This window comes from Tinamus guttatus, unplaced genomic scaffold, assembly GCF_059628265.1.
Source record: "Tinamus guttatus ecotype Peru unplaced genomic scaffold, ASM5962826v1 Tinamus_guttatus_pri_ptg000480l, whole genome shotgun sequence".
NCBI lineage: Eukaryota > Metazoa > Chordata > Aves > Tinamiformes > Tinamidae > Tinamus > Tinamus guttatus.
Window position 1 is genome coordinate 491,995 of NW_028289014.1, and position 15,620 is coordinate 507,614.

Sequence of the window (15,620 nt, forward strand, 5' to 3'; positions counted from 1 at the left end):
AGCTGTTCCCTGTGGAAACTGTGGAATTCTGTTTCTAGAAGGAATCATTGCCCAGGACCACAGGTTCTGTAAAAATTTTATCCTTCATCCTCCTTAAATTTCATACGACAGATTGGTCTGATTTTTGAATGAGTGTGAAAGAGAAGCTTGCTTCAAATCATAAGATAATCACAAATAGAGTAACAAAGAACTGAACAATATCCTCAAATACCCCTCATTTTGTCTCTTATCTCATCACCATCCTTAGAGCTTCTGTCTACGAAGTGAAAGAAATTGCATAACCTTTCTTCAGCAATTCAGAACTAGAACAGAAACCTGCTGGTGCCCTCCCTTTAACGCTGAGGCTGCAGTGCTCGCTCCAGCCCTGCGCCATCCAACCGTTTCAGCACATGGACCTGTAATGAGGAGGTCCAAAGGACACGTGTGCAGCCCAGAGATGCCTGTCTGGGATCGAGCCCAGCTTACACCAACATGACTGCAGTCTCTGAGCTCTGCTGGCATCGTGGTGTGAGAAGCCTCAAGAGGGTCCCAGGACCCCCGCTCTGGCACCCACCTGGCCATGCTGCCACCCCACTGCCGTCTGAGGGGCTGACACGTGAGAAGCCACCCTGGTCCCTCTAGCTTGGCGTTAACCCCGACCCAGCTCACAAGCTCTGCAGCTTGTGAGCCGCAGAGCAGGCAGAGGGCTGATCTTCTCCCACCCTCCCTGAGCCTCTTTTCTCTATCTGCACATCCCACACGGCAGCCTGTCTTTATCTGATACTGCCAATCTCACAAGATTTTTTTCTGCTCCCAAGCTCCCCCTAGAGCCTCTTTCTTACCCAAGCAACTGTAAAGTCCAAGACTTAAAACCGCCCCTTCCTCCAGCAGTATTAGCCCTTGGAATCCACCCCTCCTCACCTAGATGCCTAAGCACTAGTGACCGTGTTATAGCTCCTCTATTTGTGCCTTAAGCACAAATAGAAACTTCCACATTTAATAACAAGAGAAAGTAACATCCTCTATGAAAGCACACGCCAGTGCAGATCAAGTAGACCTTAATGGTCAATTTGACCAAAATGAGCAAGTATGAACTGCTGGCCCAGACTGTCTTCACCAGCCACTGCCCAGACCCCAGCAGCAAGCAGTGTGGTGCTGGGAGCAGAGACCTGCCCAGCCCCAGGGCTGCTCAGCTGGGCCGACAGCAGCATCCTAAAGGAGTCACCAAAGTTTTCCCCACTCAGTTTGCTCCTAGGAGAGAAATTTTTGCAAGCACAAGCTGCTGGATGAGAGCCAAATGTTGCCTACGATCAAGGGCCTGGTCCCACAGGAACACCATCGGCTCCCCTGCCCTGCTGGAATTGCTCAAGGAACTATTCTAAAAAGCGTGTTGCTCCCTGGCCTGGTTTTGCTTAATGACACAGACCTAGGTCTGCTGTGAGTTTCTGCAATTGTTTTCCAGGGTAATTAATGTGATGAACAACTTGGGTTAGAAAAAAGTCTTCCTTAACATGGGAAGTGTTCCTGTTAAAAGTTGACCTGCGGATGTCAGCGAGGTTTGAAGACTAATTAAAAAAAAAAAAAAAAAAAAAGTAGAACTGATACTTTTCTTGTTTTTTAAACGCACCAAGTAAAAGCATAGTTGCAATAACAGTTTTTAAATAAAATCCTTTCATTTCTATCAAATGTATGCCCAAATATCCTCAATGTTGACCTACACATGCAAGATTCATGCTGACCACAGTGCTGCCAGTGTGTTCTTGCAGGAACTCATCACCTTCCACTTTTTACAACCTCATTCTTTATTGTCTGGAAAGAAAGATTCCCTGGCGAGTTTCTTAAGGTGCCCATGGGTTATTCAAACATAAGCAATTTCATTCATGTGGGTATAAGGTAGGGCAAGTAAATAACCTAACAAAACTTAATAATCAGTTAAAGCCAAAAAAAAAAAGTTTTATTTAGTCTTTCCCTAGGGACTATGAGGCTGGATCTCTTTCTGCAACATATCTCTTTTCTTGAGTGCAGCATTTTGAATTTCCCATGGAAAAAAAAACAGTTCTGTTCCTTTCCCATGAAGGCTATTTACTCAGTCTGGAAATTCTCACAGGCAGGATTTCTCCTTCAGTACTGAAACTCTTCATACCTTTTTTTCATTCCCAACACATTATACCTACAAAAAACTCCTCATACTGCTCACAATAATTACCTCTCAGTATTCACATGTAGCCACAGGATAGACAGCCCTTGTCTGCCCAGACTGCTACCCATCTTTGTCTCTCTCCATCTGTCAGTAGATCTCTAGTATTAAGCTGCCTTGGACTTGAACTCAGTCCAGTTATGGTCCAGTAGAGGATTTGTAGAAAGGAAACTGTGGAAATGAAACTTCAGATCCTTTCTCTACACAGTGGCATTCTAAACACAGCCAGATCACATCTGGCTCTTCACAGCGTTTTAGGACATTTTAGGACATGTTCAGCCCAACAGCATTGCATAATGTTACCCAAAAGAGACATTTTCCAAAACAGCAGCGGACAACTCTGTCCAGGACAAAGAAGCTCCACAAGTGACAGCATCTTAGACACCTGTCTTGTTCATTCCTGGTTCCAAATGATCATCCTCCCAGGTGTTAGTTCCCTCAGTGATCCCCACTCAACCCTCTACTGTCAGTTAAAGGCACAAGAGCTGATGTAGAAAATACTAAGACATTAAAGGCCTGGAAACGGTCCTGCAGCAAATGCCTGAGCAATGCAGACACACAATCCTTTACAGACAGGCGCCAGACCAGCTACTGAAATAGAAAGAAGGCAAGAAGCACAGGATGTAAGTAGGAGATAAAACTATCCTGGCAAGGAAGTAACCAGCGCAAAGGGCAGTGGTCAGCTATCCATTTTTTTTCTCCTCTCCTTCCTCAAAGCATCATACTTTTAGGTCAATATCTAATGAAAAAAACAAGCTGATGAGTTAACAGATGGGATAGAGGAAGTTGCACTTAGACCACAGAACAACATACACGCACATTGCACACATCGCTTTCCAGTGATGATGGGTTTAGTTGGAAAAGATGAAATCAGCCAGACCAGGATGTGCGGATTAATAACAAACCCTTAATCCCAGAGGCTTCTAGAAAGGCAATCCATGGAAATAATTTTTCTGTTGTTATCCACAGAAGCATCCAAATTTGTCTGTAGGAGTGAGAAACGAAAGTGTACCCAAGTTCCTGAATATGCTTTCTTTTTGGTTCAGCTCACCACCACCAGAAGAGCAATTTTCAGGCATACCTTTCTGCATTGCTCCCTTGCTGCCTTACAGCAGAAATGCTCATTTATTACAGAATGAGGAGAGACACTCCAAAAATATGACTCAGTCCAACAGCTCTCAGCTTTCACCATGGCTCTATCATTTGAATAAACACCAGGTTGCTATCCCAGGTCTTGAATCTCCTTCACAGCGTGCAGGACATTCAGGAGGGTCTTGCTGTCATCACTAGCCAGAGCTTTACCCACTCCTCTCCCACAGCCCATGAATTGAAAGTGTTTGAGGAAAAGTACAAAAGAGAGGGAAGAAAAATCCAGCACATTTAATGAAATTGAGCCATCATGCCCTGTTTTGTGAGAGACTTGGCACTAAGTCAGATGAGAGAAGTGGAATACAAATGCACATAAAAACATCATTGGGAAAATGAGTGCAATAAGAGATGGAACAACAGCTTTATGTAGTGCTGTATTGCAATGTTTTCGCTTTCAGAAGTCTGCCAATAAAAGCATCAGTAGGGAATAAGAGGGAAATGTTAAATCAAAGGCCTGAAAGCCAAACATTTTTAATAAAATGTGTGTTCACATTAAGTCATTAACTAATGACTTAAAAGGCAAAGATCCACTCTTGACAATGCTTGACAGATCACCTCCATTAGCACATTAATGCTTCCTTGCCAATATTCCTCAATCCTGGCCTGGAGGAATGCAGAACGGATCCCGTCTTGACAGCTCCACTAGTGGTTCCTGCCTTACTACGAGAACTGAGGAGACACCTTGATTCCCCTCTGCCAAAGACAAATTTCATCATGCAACGTGTAGAAACCGCAGACTGAGGCTTCTGCTCTTTCCTCCCCTGAAATTACCAAGTGTAACTCCGGTCACCTGCACAGGACACAGGGCTGGCCCACAAAGGAAAAGGTTTCATTAGCAAAATCCTTAATTGATCTGCTTTGCACATAAGCTTGCCTTAGCTGTGGAGGCTGCTGGTGTCCCGAGCCAGTCACATGTTACCATATTCAAGAGGTTTGTGTGTCCCAAGCATGCCCAGAGAAAAACGCTCTGAGCTCTGGAGCACAGGGGAGTATGGAGATGCTAGAGCCATTTTAGGCAAGCTGGCAGCATTAGGAGCAACCTGCTTGCAGCCCCACAGCTCATTCTGGCTCGTTTATCCCGTTATAATAAGAGACAGGAAATTTCTCTTTGGAGTTATAATCTCATTAGCCTCCAAATAAAACTTCCCCAGTAGGCTCTCCAGGCTGGCAGAGCACTTCATTGTTCTGATGTGCTGCTCTAGCATCAGCAACCAGCACTCAGCAAAGAAGGGCTTTTCCAGATAAGCTTCCCTGTAAGGCAGAGATCCACTTTACTTACTCTTGCTAATCCGCAGGTCACCCGCACACATGCCCCCAGTTCAATGCACAAGCGGGTCTGCTTCTGAACGTGCCAAGGGAGCTACAACCCAAGGCCTGGGAATCTGCACAGCATAGAGGAAAGACATAAGCAGCTCTTATCCACTCCTGATTAAAAAACCAACGCAAACCAAATTCTGTCCTCCTCTTCAGGGATACAATTAACAGCCTATCTCAGCTATATCATTTCTCATTCAGTCACCACCCACCACCTAATTTCCCACTCTTTGGCCAACTCACAACAAAAAAATAGCCATAATTCTGGCCAAGCTTGCCTGGAAGAAGCTAATATCTAAAACAGGAATGATCTGGAGCCAGGTGTGAACTCAGACTTCCAAAGGCTGCAGTGATGGGGTAGGTGGGGATAGCGCCCATTGAGGGGTAAAGAAAAAAAAAAAAAAAAAAGCATCTGTTCTTGCCCTCTTGGGCTCACTAGCAGCATTGAAAGTCACCTTTCCTTGGCACCTGGATCACAAACAGGCTGATAACATGGGACCCTGGCTGAAGTCAAGTATTTAAAGGCTCTGAATATGGATTTGCAAATCCCATGTCATTTAGGGAGGTGGCACATAATTGCCACTGTCAGAGTGCAGTGGAGTCAGAGCCATAAAGCAAGGCCATAAATGTTGACGAGGCTTTTGTACAGAAGATTTGATTTGAAATGCTGATTGGAAGTAAATTTAGAAGCAGAGAAAGCTTGGCTTTCATGGAAGCAACATTAAAAAAAAATCAGCTGTGGTATGGATCATTGAAAATCTTGGCAGTTCTGACTATTCTCTTAAGTGCCATCCAATTACTGCAAATGTGTTTGGCATCCACCATAGCATTTGTGAAGAATTAAATGATCAGATGGCACCCATCAGAAATTACAAGTCATTGAATCCTATAATGCATTTAAGAAAAAAAAAATCCAAAAAGGAAAATGACACTGCAGGACCTGACCTCCTTGAGAGCCACAAGGGACATCAAAGAGGATCCAAGTAATCACAGATATTTAATTCAGAGAAGAAACTAGAAAAGAGAGAGTATAACAAGACTGACAGAAGGAGCTGGGCTTATACAGCCTTGAGAAAATCCTCCTTGCAACTCCTTAGTCTTAGCACAGACTTCTACAAATAACATTCCTTCTTTTAGGAAAGTAACCAAGAAACTGGCTACAGCTTTTCTGCTTTAGTTGCTCTTACTTTTCCCCTAAGTAGGCAAGTCAGTGCATGCAGCAACTTCTGTCTCTTCTTCAGTCAAATTTAAAGCTAAGACATACCCATGGTTGCACCACCTGTAGAATGCATCATAAAGGTTACTGCCTTAAAGAAAATGTATTAATAGCTGTACAGCCAGGTGCTAAACAGGAATTTTGCATGGAAACTTTGATGCAGGTCACAATGCACTCGCTAACTTTAGTTAACTTCGGGCAATATCAATTAAGCCATGAGAGACAGGGAACTGTTGTGGTTTCTGTATGTCTGAATGAAAGTCCCCAGTTACTCTACAGGTGTTTAAACACATCAGGTTTGTGAGCCAGGTACAACCAAAATAAAACAACTACACAATCAAGGACAGAGAAAATCAAAGAGAGGAACATTACAAAATGAAAATACTTGTTCTTTTTTAAAAAACATGGAGAATGGAGAGGGGTTTATTTTTTCAGAGATCATTTCCCTGCTCAGGAAAGAAAATAGCTAGCACTGGCTAAAACCACACAGTGCCACATGGTGCTGCTAGGCACCCTGCTCCCTGCAAGCTGCAATTACTGATAATCTGCAGCTGACAACCCAGAACTACTCACAATTCACTCTACTTGGTTTCACTGCCATCAGGGGGCAGTAGTAAAAGGCTCTGCTCTTAATTCAAACACGAGCTAATTTGGAACAGGTTTGCTAGTCATCACAGTTCGGGCAACTATTTAAGATGCAAGAGGAGTCTATCTGACTTGGTAATGAGATCCATGAAACATATTTTTATTTGTGACCAAATCAGGATTTGGAAACATCTCAAAATGGAAAGGCAAAAATGAGATAAGGTACAAAAACCTTACATACCCTCACCACCATGTGCACTTATGGTTCCAAGAATTAGATGCATCAGCAAATTTTATGCTGCATTAAAATACACAAATCTTTGTGTAAGTATATATAGTCACATAGATAGATACATATACACATACGCACAAAAAGCTATTTTCATTAGCAATAGCAGAATATAAAAATCTGCTATCCATTTCAATCTATTCAGAAGCTATTCAGTATTAAAATCAATTTAACAACCACTCAGCATCACAACAATCATGAGTGCAATCCAATAAACAAACCTCCCAGGCTCCAGGCTGATTTTCCCTAGTATATCTGCATTAAAGCAGAATCTATCCCAGGGAGTCCAGCTGCCAAGGCAGCCCCTTTTCCACCAGCAGCCGATGCAAATTAAACAAGGAGGTAACTGGATTGCCCCACAGCGCAGGGCCCCCACAGGCAAAAGAGGGAAGTGTGAGAAACCTAAGACTGACGGGTGCAGTCGGAAAGGAGAGGTTGGAAGGGAACGGTCACGGCTGTGGCACCCCTCGCGGTGAGGAGGGAACCGTTACCCTCAGAGAGCGACCGTTAACGGCTGCTGGGAGGGGCGGGGCGGGCGCTGCTCTCGCGCGCGCCGCAGCTCTCGCGAGGCCCCGTTTGAAGCGGCGCGGGGCGCGCGGCGGCCATGGCGGTGCGGCCGCGCCTGCTGCGCACCTACTCGCGGCGCGGCGGCTACCTCCGCCCGCTGCCGCAGCCCGAGCGCTGGATCTCGCCGCCGCGCGACCGCAAGCGCCTCTTCAGCTCCACCTCGGCCGCCTCCAGCGCCCGATCCGATGAGTCGGGCGACCCCGACTTCTCGCTGCACGGCAAGCGCCGCCCGGAGCCGCCGGCCGAGCATCCCGCGCGGCCCTGGCGGCTGCGGAGCCGCCGCCGCGGCGCGGCCGACAAGGAGAACCGGCCGCCGCCCGCCGAGGAGCTCACGTCGCCCTCGCCCTCGCCGCTGCCCCGGCGCCCCCCTCGCCGCCGCCGCCGCCGGCGGGTCTCGCCGGAGGCCGCGCGGAGGCCGCTGCTCTGCAGCACCCCGCAGCGGCCGCCCCGCGCCGCGCCGCGCGGCCTGGCGGAGCTCAGCTCCGTGCTGCTGCTGAGCGCCGGCGCCGCCAGCCTCGAGCTCTTCTCGCCGCCGAATGGGGAGGGCGCCGCGGAGCCGCCCCGCTTGGCCCCCGTGCGCGGCGGCCGCGCGGCCACCCCGTCCTGCGGCAGCGGCCTGGCCCTGCTCGAAGCCTCCCCGGCAGCCTGGGAGCAACCGTCACCAGCGAGTGACAGCGCCAGGGAGGACGGGGATGGGCCGTCCTGTGACAGGGTGCTGAGATCGTCAGCACGGGGACAGCGCCTGTCCCAAGCTTCTTTGCCCTTGCAGGGAGCCAGTGCAGCACAGGGGACAGTGAAACCGCAGCATCCTGCAGCGAGCGGTGGCACCAGCTCCGAAGGAGCCTGCGATGAGCGGAGCAGAGGCTCAAGGAAAGGACGCTCGAGCTGCAGGGAAGACCAGCTCACTCCCGTGGTGCTCCTGGACCCTCGAGAAGTGACTCAGGTGGCAGGGGTGCAGCAGGATGGACAGTCCTACCCACAGCCAGGTTCGCCTTTAGGCCTGCAAGGAGGCATGGGGAAGGAATATAAAGGCAGCAAGGTCCTTGCTGGAGAGGGAAGCACGTGCAGGAAAGCCTGCATCAGCGGCTTCAGCTCCAGCCGCTGGGGCCGGCAGACGCGGCTGCGCCCGGTCCGGCTCAAAAACAAGAGGCAGCAGCAGGCCAATAACTCCTTTTTCAGACCGCAGAGGAGGCTGAGAGGAATGAAGAACAACGCTCTGGAGATGTCTGCAGATCTAAGAGACAATAACTGTTCTTTCCTCAATAACTCCCATTGCTGGGGCAGGGTTCGATCATCGTTGTCCTTCCATAAGAAAAAGAAAGTTGCAACAGAAGAGAGTTTCTGCAACAGCATCCTTTGTACCCCTTTGATGAAATCCCAGCGTTCAGGCCCCCAAGCAACCCCATCTCCTCATAGGGCTCAGTGCTATAGTCGGTCTGCTTCTTCCATAGCCCTGCTCGCTCCTAGGAACTCCTGTTCTGTCATGGAGCTGATGCTTACAGATGCGGAGAAGGTGTATGGGGAATGCCAGCAGGAGGGGCCTATCTCTTTTGAGGAATGCATTCCATTAGATAAGCTGAAACAATGCCAGAAAATTGGGGAAGGGGTGTTTGGGGAAGTCTTCCGGACTCACAGTGAGAGAGGACCTGTGGCCTTAAAAATAATTCCCATTGAGGGGAGCGAGAGAGTAAATGGTGAAGCTCAAAAGAGTTTTGCAGAGATTTTACCTGAGATAATAATTTCAAGGGAACTCAGTCTTCTGTCTGAAGAGTCTCTGAACAGGACTGTAGGGTTCATTAGCTTGTATTCTGTGCACTGTGTTCAAGGGGCCTATCCTAAGCACCTCCTGGAAGCCTGGGACAAATACCACAATGTAATAGGATCAGAAAATGATCGGCCAGACCTTTTTGGGGATGAGCAGCTCTTCATGGTTCTGGAATTTGAATTTGGAGGCAGTGATTTGGAGAATATGAGAAAGAAGTTAAGTTCAGTGACGTCGGCAAAAAGCATTTTGCAGCAGGTCACTGCTTCCCTGGCTGTGGCAGAACAGGAATTGCACTTTGAGCACAGAGACTTGCACTGGGGGAACGTGCTGGTAAAGAGAACAGATATAAAGGAGCTTAGTTATGTGCTGAACGGGGCTGTCTGCACGATCCCCACAGCAGGTATCCAGGTCAACATCATAGATTACACCTTGTCTCGGCTAGAGAAAGATGGATTAACTGTATTTTGTGACCTTTCCACTGATGAAGAACTGTTCCAAGGCACAGGGGACTACCAGTTTGATATCTATAGGCAAATGAAAATGGAGAACTCCAACAACTGGACTGACTATCAGCCACACAGCAATGTCCTCTGGCTACATTACTTGTCAGATAAACTTCTTTCACAAGTGACCTACAAGAAAAAGGAAACAACTTCTGCCATGAGAAAAATAAAGCAGCAGCTCCTTAAATTCCGTAAGGAAGTACTAACTTTTGGTTCTGCAAGTGAAGTTCTGCATAATAGCAGCTTGTTTCAGTGATTAAGGGACTGCAGTGTTTCTGCAGATGGAGTTACTAATGGTGACGTGCCCTTGCTGTTCCTTATGTACCATCTTTTTAAATGTTGATGCAATGAAGAAATGTCATTATGTCCATGGGTTATCAATGTGTATAGGATGTGTTTTAAAAAGGTCAAAAAAGTTTCTACTTAGTATGCTTAGAGATGTACTTTTTTGAGGGCCGAGGGAAAAGGAGAATAGACATGACTTTGCAAGGGGTGATTTCTTTGGGCTTAGCTTATGCTTTGAATTAAACTTTTTTATCTTTTGAGTTTTAGTATATTAAAATGAGTTCTCTTTCATTATTATATTGTCTTTCTTACTTTTTTTAAAAAAAAAAAAAAAAAACAAAACTCTGACCACTGAGGACAAAAGTAGTAAATAGTGTTATCCCAGTCGAGGATAGAAAATAGGGGGGAAACCTCTATGACTCATTTTTTTAAATGAACTCAGTTTGACAAAACATGTGCATGGAATGGTGCTACAAGATCTAAGTATCTAAAGTTTGTGTAATACAGCTTTAGAAATAGTCTAATCTATAACATTCCCCTGTAAAGACCAGCTAAATGGTATCAGATCATGAAAAAAAAAAAAGTACCTGTGTTCCTGTTGTATTTTTTCACATTCATGAATAGAAACCCAAATCTGTAACTGGATGGTAGCTTTAAAGTGATTTTCTCCATTTATCTACAGGGGAAATGCACAAGACAAGTACTCTTTAGTCCTGATTAAACATGGATCAGATTATCTGAACTTGAATCTCTACTTACATTAAATTGGAATTCTTTGTTTTCAACAAATCTTTGACTAACATTCATGTACATTAAAGAAACAGGTCTGTAGACAAAGGTAAATCAAACTAAGTGAATGTCAAATTATTACTTAATGTATTTGGGTCACTGAATGCATTAACTTTCAGTAATAAAGGTGTGCATTATAAGATTTGTTAAAACTGGAATACTATCTAATCTATGCATTTATGTGTACCTAGAGCAGTCTCTGAATATCTGTGAAGATCTCTTGAAGTAAACTTTTTCCAGGTTAGACCATCTTTTGCTTTGTTTTCCCCTAAACAACCCCTGCCCACTTGAACTCGGCTCCCTTGCCTAAGCAGGCAAGTGGACAACTAGGATTAAGGAGCAGCTCTGCTGCAGAGAATTGTGGAATCACATAAATCATCTGCTGAGTATATTACCCATCATTGCGAATGAAATGTATTTCCTTCCTCCTAGCTCGTTGCTACAAAAACACAAGCTTTTCCTTTGCACAGTGTGCTGAAGGCAATTCACACACAATACATACTTGGGGAAAAAGAGCTTTTGATCCCCTCTTTATCATTAAAGAGGCAAGTACTGCCAAAAGAGGAACTGTTTGAAAGATGATCTTCAAGGGGAGCTCCAACTGCAATATCCTCATATCTATCCCTGTTGATGTCTCCAGTGCTGGCCACAGTAACGCCAAACCTTGCAAAAAGAGAGGTCACCTCCAAGTGTCCTTCCAAGGTAAATGAACCAGTCTGAAAAACACCCCTTAAGGAATCCCATTTGCAGCAAGGGCAGTATAAGAAGAAAAAAAAGGCTTAACTGCACACTGATAATGCTTAAAGGAGAAGAGCAATGCTCTAAACAAGACATTAAGCAGTCCAAAAAGTACAGCTTATTCCCAAAAGAAAAGCTTGATCCTCCTCACTGAGATCACGAAAATTCTCATATGGAAGCAGTATCTCTGGACACCTCTCAGCAAGCAAACACTAAAGCACTCTGTTATTAAATTAACAGGAGATTGAGTTGAACCTAGCTAGTCTCGCAGTGCTGGAAACCCTCCCATCTTCTGGTCTGCCTTCTAGAAAGAAGCCACAAGAGGGTGCACGTTATTTGGCTTCGAACAGATGCCAAACTTTTTTGCTGCCAGTAAGCTCCCCGAGTAAATTTTAGGAATGCAACAAAGAGGGTTTCCCCTGCTCTGCTGTTGAAGTGTGTGCAGATCATTCAGAACAACCCAACTAAAATACACCTTGCACACCTTGTATATTGGAGTTAGCAGCTGGGCCTGCAAAGCATTTTCTTTTGTGGAACGCCCTGGAAGCAATGGTGCAGCAGCTGCCTAGCACACATTTGTTGAAAAAACTGAAGAACATTGCTTGCCAGAGCAAAGTCAGCACCAACAAACTGCTTATGTACAGGCAACAGATATAATTTAATCACACTGAGATATCATTGTGCCTCTGGGTACAGAAGGATTTTATTTCTTATTTGTCTTTCCTACTCTAAGGGCTAAGACGGGGCTGCTGGCTTCATCCTGCAATCCTCTACCATACAGGGAGAGCACATTCAGCGAGAGCACACAGAGGAATGTTTTATTTGTCACTACTTAGGCATGGTTGGAAAATCCCCAACATGCAGTGTTTACGCTACCAGTGTTTTTACCTCTGTCTCCAAGCAATAGACGTAAACCCTTCCTTCTTCCCCTTGGATGTGATAAAACGGAGCTTCAACAAGATGATGATCTGTCACCTCATCACAGTTCACATCAAGCGGGCAGAGTTCAGAGCCAAAACACAATCCAACCTGTCCTCCAGAAAAAGACAAGAAGCTCTTACACTGGAATTCTGTATATCTAGCTTTGTAGACTTAATGTCTTTGCACACAAGTAAGGCATTTTTTTTAAATGAAACATTACTTATCTACTTATTTATAGGCATATAATTTCCCTATTATTTATTACAGAATACAGCCATCCTCAGGGAGGGATCCTGTAACCAGTGTAACAGTACCACATCATTATTCAACAATTTGACAGAAGAAAAAGGAGAATGCCATAGCTGAAAGCCTCTTTTTTTCACAGGCCATAGGAACAGAACACAAATATAGTACAATCCAATTAGCTAAATGCCTTCCCAGTAGAAGGAAAAACGTGGAAAAACATGGTGGAATAGGAGCCAATAACCTCTATCATCCTGTTGAAGGACTTCGATGATTTTCCTCCACTGAAAGACTTGTCCCAGAAGCTCAGACCTTCAGCAAATCTCACATGAAAAAGGCAAGAAAAGTTCTGAACTGAGAAAATGCATACAGGAGAATCAATGGGGACTGCCCGTCCTTTCCAGGTTTCAAGGCAATAATAAAGCTAATGAATTTATTCAAACAATTACTACATGCAAGGACTAGGTACATCACATACTCCTTACTCAGCAAGGATCCTAGCAGCTTTACTTTTGTTTCAAAAAGAAAAGTCTGGAGGCAAGAAACTGGCTGCTGCTTGAGCAAACTGGATGCCTGGAACCCACGAGGCCCCCCTGAGCATGGTGTTTTGTCAGCCCCTTTGCCCAACTGCCCCCGTTGGAGAGAAGAACGGTACCTGTTCTTGCAGAGTCTGCTTTAAATGACCTTCCTGACACACCAACACCTTCCTTTTCATGCTGTGGAGCTCCAGCCACATCCAAGGCTGCATATCCTGCGTTTGCCACTGGCATGCTGAATCCTGGTGCACTCAATACAAGGAGCAAGAATAATGTGTGTTGTCAGTACCATACTCTATGTATGAAGAGAAGAGTCTACTAACTTTTAACAGAGATCTGCATCTTTCAGTGAGACACAAGAATTCACAGCATATCAAGCTGTTCTGGCCTATGGATTTCATTCTAGAACCTCTCATGAAAACGCTGATTAGGAAAGAGCAGTCAGAAGATAGAGGATTCAAGAGACTATGAAGCACCAGGGTGAATAAGCAAAGCTTTATTTGTCATCAAGCCAAGAACAGTATTGAATCACAAGCTATCTGTTCTCCAAACACTCACTACAGGAGAAATTTATCCTTATCAGCTCTCAAAAATGCCCTTCATTGCAAGTGTTTGCACACAATGCAACCACATGGCATGTGTTAACAGAATATCCCAAGGCATCATAACTCATAAGTGAAAAAAGAACTATCCTCACAACAAGAAGCAGCTAATAAGACTTTGTGTCTGAATCTTTCTCTGTTAGAGAAAATACCAGAAATACAGCAATATTCTGCAGGAGACAGTCTTCATCGGATTAATACTGACTGCTTGCACATTGTGCACTGAATGCAGACAAACAGTGGAACTGCAGTCAGGTCATCATTTGATCTCACAGAAAGGTAAAACTGTTCACCTAGGTAACTGTATTATTATTATTATTATTATTATTATTAATTCCTCTTTAGACTCATTCAGGAAAACGGCTCTCTTGGTTGCCAGTTCATAGAACAAAATTCCATCAGACCAGTTTGGACCAGGGATTCTCTTTGCCCTGAGCATGCAAACTTTCCGAGCACTCTCAGAAAATAATGTAGTACTAGAAGAGCCACCCTAATGCTTTCTGGCTACCTCCATCTCCTTTCTCCCAAGGGCTGCTAAGGTCTAAGGTATTTAACATTAGACAGTCATCAAAGATCCTCATGCTCCATAAAGGCTGTAGTACCCCCCATTTCAGGTATCTAGACTGAGAAAGATTAATCCAAAAGAGAAAGTTAAATATTCTCTGCTCTCAAATTTTAATACTAGCTGGACACCAATCCTGACGCAGTTGCACCCTTCTGGTGCTGGCCCTGTCTGGTACCCCTTATACTTGTGCTGCTGAATCAGATGTGAGATGGCAAAGTGGAACAGTTTTCTTTAAAAAACAGCGTGTTTTAAATTTTATTTACTCATAAGTCCCAGACCAAGAAATACCATTTCTTGAAAAGATGGAAAAAATAAAACTGATCCACGGCTACCACGAAACTCATTGCTAGCTGCAGGAACAGTCCAGCTGAGAAGTCTGCCAGCTGCATCGCTTCAGAGACAGCTCCTTGCAGCTCTTGTAGACTTCTATGAAGCATCTGTTCTTTGTCCAAGCCTTTTTGCTTGTCACATTTCAATGACTCCCTTTGCTAGCTACAAAGGGATACAACGGAAAGTATGCTGAGGTGCAAGTGGGGTCACAAGAGATGAAGAGAGCACGGATCGACTGAGGCACAGACAAACCTCTCCATGCTTTCCTCAGAGCAAGCTTTGAAAGAAGAAAAAAAAAAAAGGGTGGGAGAAACAAAGCAATAAAATTAAATGTGCAAAGCGCTCCAAGAAGGATAAGAACAAGCCTGATTCCTCAGAGAAAAAGGCCTCATGCTGAGTTTGGAACCCCAGAAACTAGGCATGAAGCCTGTTTTTTTAACCATGCAGATGATCAGTGAGATCACTTTGAACAGGAGACAGCTAGAGTCTGGTATAGTGGTCACAAGGAGTAATCATTAGGTAAAAATGTGATCAAATAGAGGAGGAGGAGTTTGGAGACAACATGATCTCAGTTCCATTTCCCTGCCCTACCCCTCAGTTGTGAAGCTTGCAGCTTAGGGTGAGTTAGATGAGAGGGCCTGTGTAAATGACTGAAACCATCAGCCGTTTACCAACATACCATCTGTTGATAGCAGACCCTCAACTCCTGCCAGCTCGCCAGTCTTTCCTCTAGCAGGGAACTGCAGAAAGCCCACAAAGCCAAGCCCAGACAGCCTTCCTGCTTATAGCATCACCAAAGTGGGAAGCGACTCAGATGCTGAAACCACAGACAAGCCTTGTCAGCAGTTAAAGATATAGAAAGTTGGAAGGTTTTCCCACAATGTTTTACTGATGTTAATCTTCTCAAGAGTACTGACTCATCTCAGCTTTATGGGAAGGATCCCGCTGCAAAGAGATGTTAATTCCTCAAAACTCTTTTTTTTTTTTTTTTTTACCATGAGCACAAAGACCCGTAGAACAGCATAGGCACTGTGAAACCAAACCTCC

At 45.1% G+C, this 15,620-nt stretch overlaps 1 protein-coding gene across 1 annotated transcript; it reads left to right on the forward strand.

Moving 5' to 3' along the window:
* Positions 1 to 7,316: 7,316 nt before the first annotated feature.
* Positions 7,317 to 9,953, forward strand: HASPIN (histone H3 associated protein kinase). Its single transcript, XM_088533114.1, has 2 exons — positions 7,317 to 7,710; positions 7,810 to 9,953. The coding sequence occupies exons 1-2, from the start codon at positions 7,334 to 7,336 to the stop codon at positions 9,818 to 9,820; spliced, it is 2,388 nt and encodes a 795-aa protein (XP_088389240.1). The 5' UTR covers positions 7,317 to 7,333; the 3' UTR covers positions 9,821 to 9,953.
* Positions 9,954 to 15,620: the final 5,667 nt, after the last annotated feature.

Excerpts from the sequence above, each read along its gene's own strand:
- HASPIN (XM_088533114.1), top strand. The coding sequence starts at position 7,334 with ATGGCGGTGCGGCCGCGCCTGCTGCGCACCTACTCGCGGCGCGGCGGC. Across the intron at positions 7,711-7,809 it reads TCGCCGGAGGCCGCGCGGAG|CCTCGAGCTCTTCTCGCCGC; the intron begins GCCGCTGCTCTG and ends CGGCGCCGCCAG.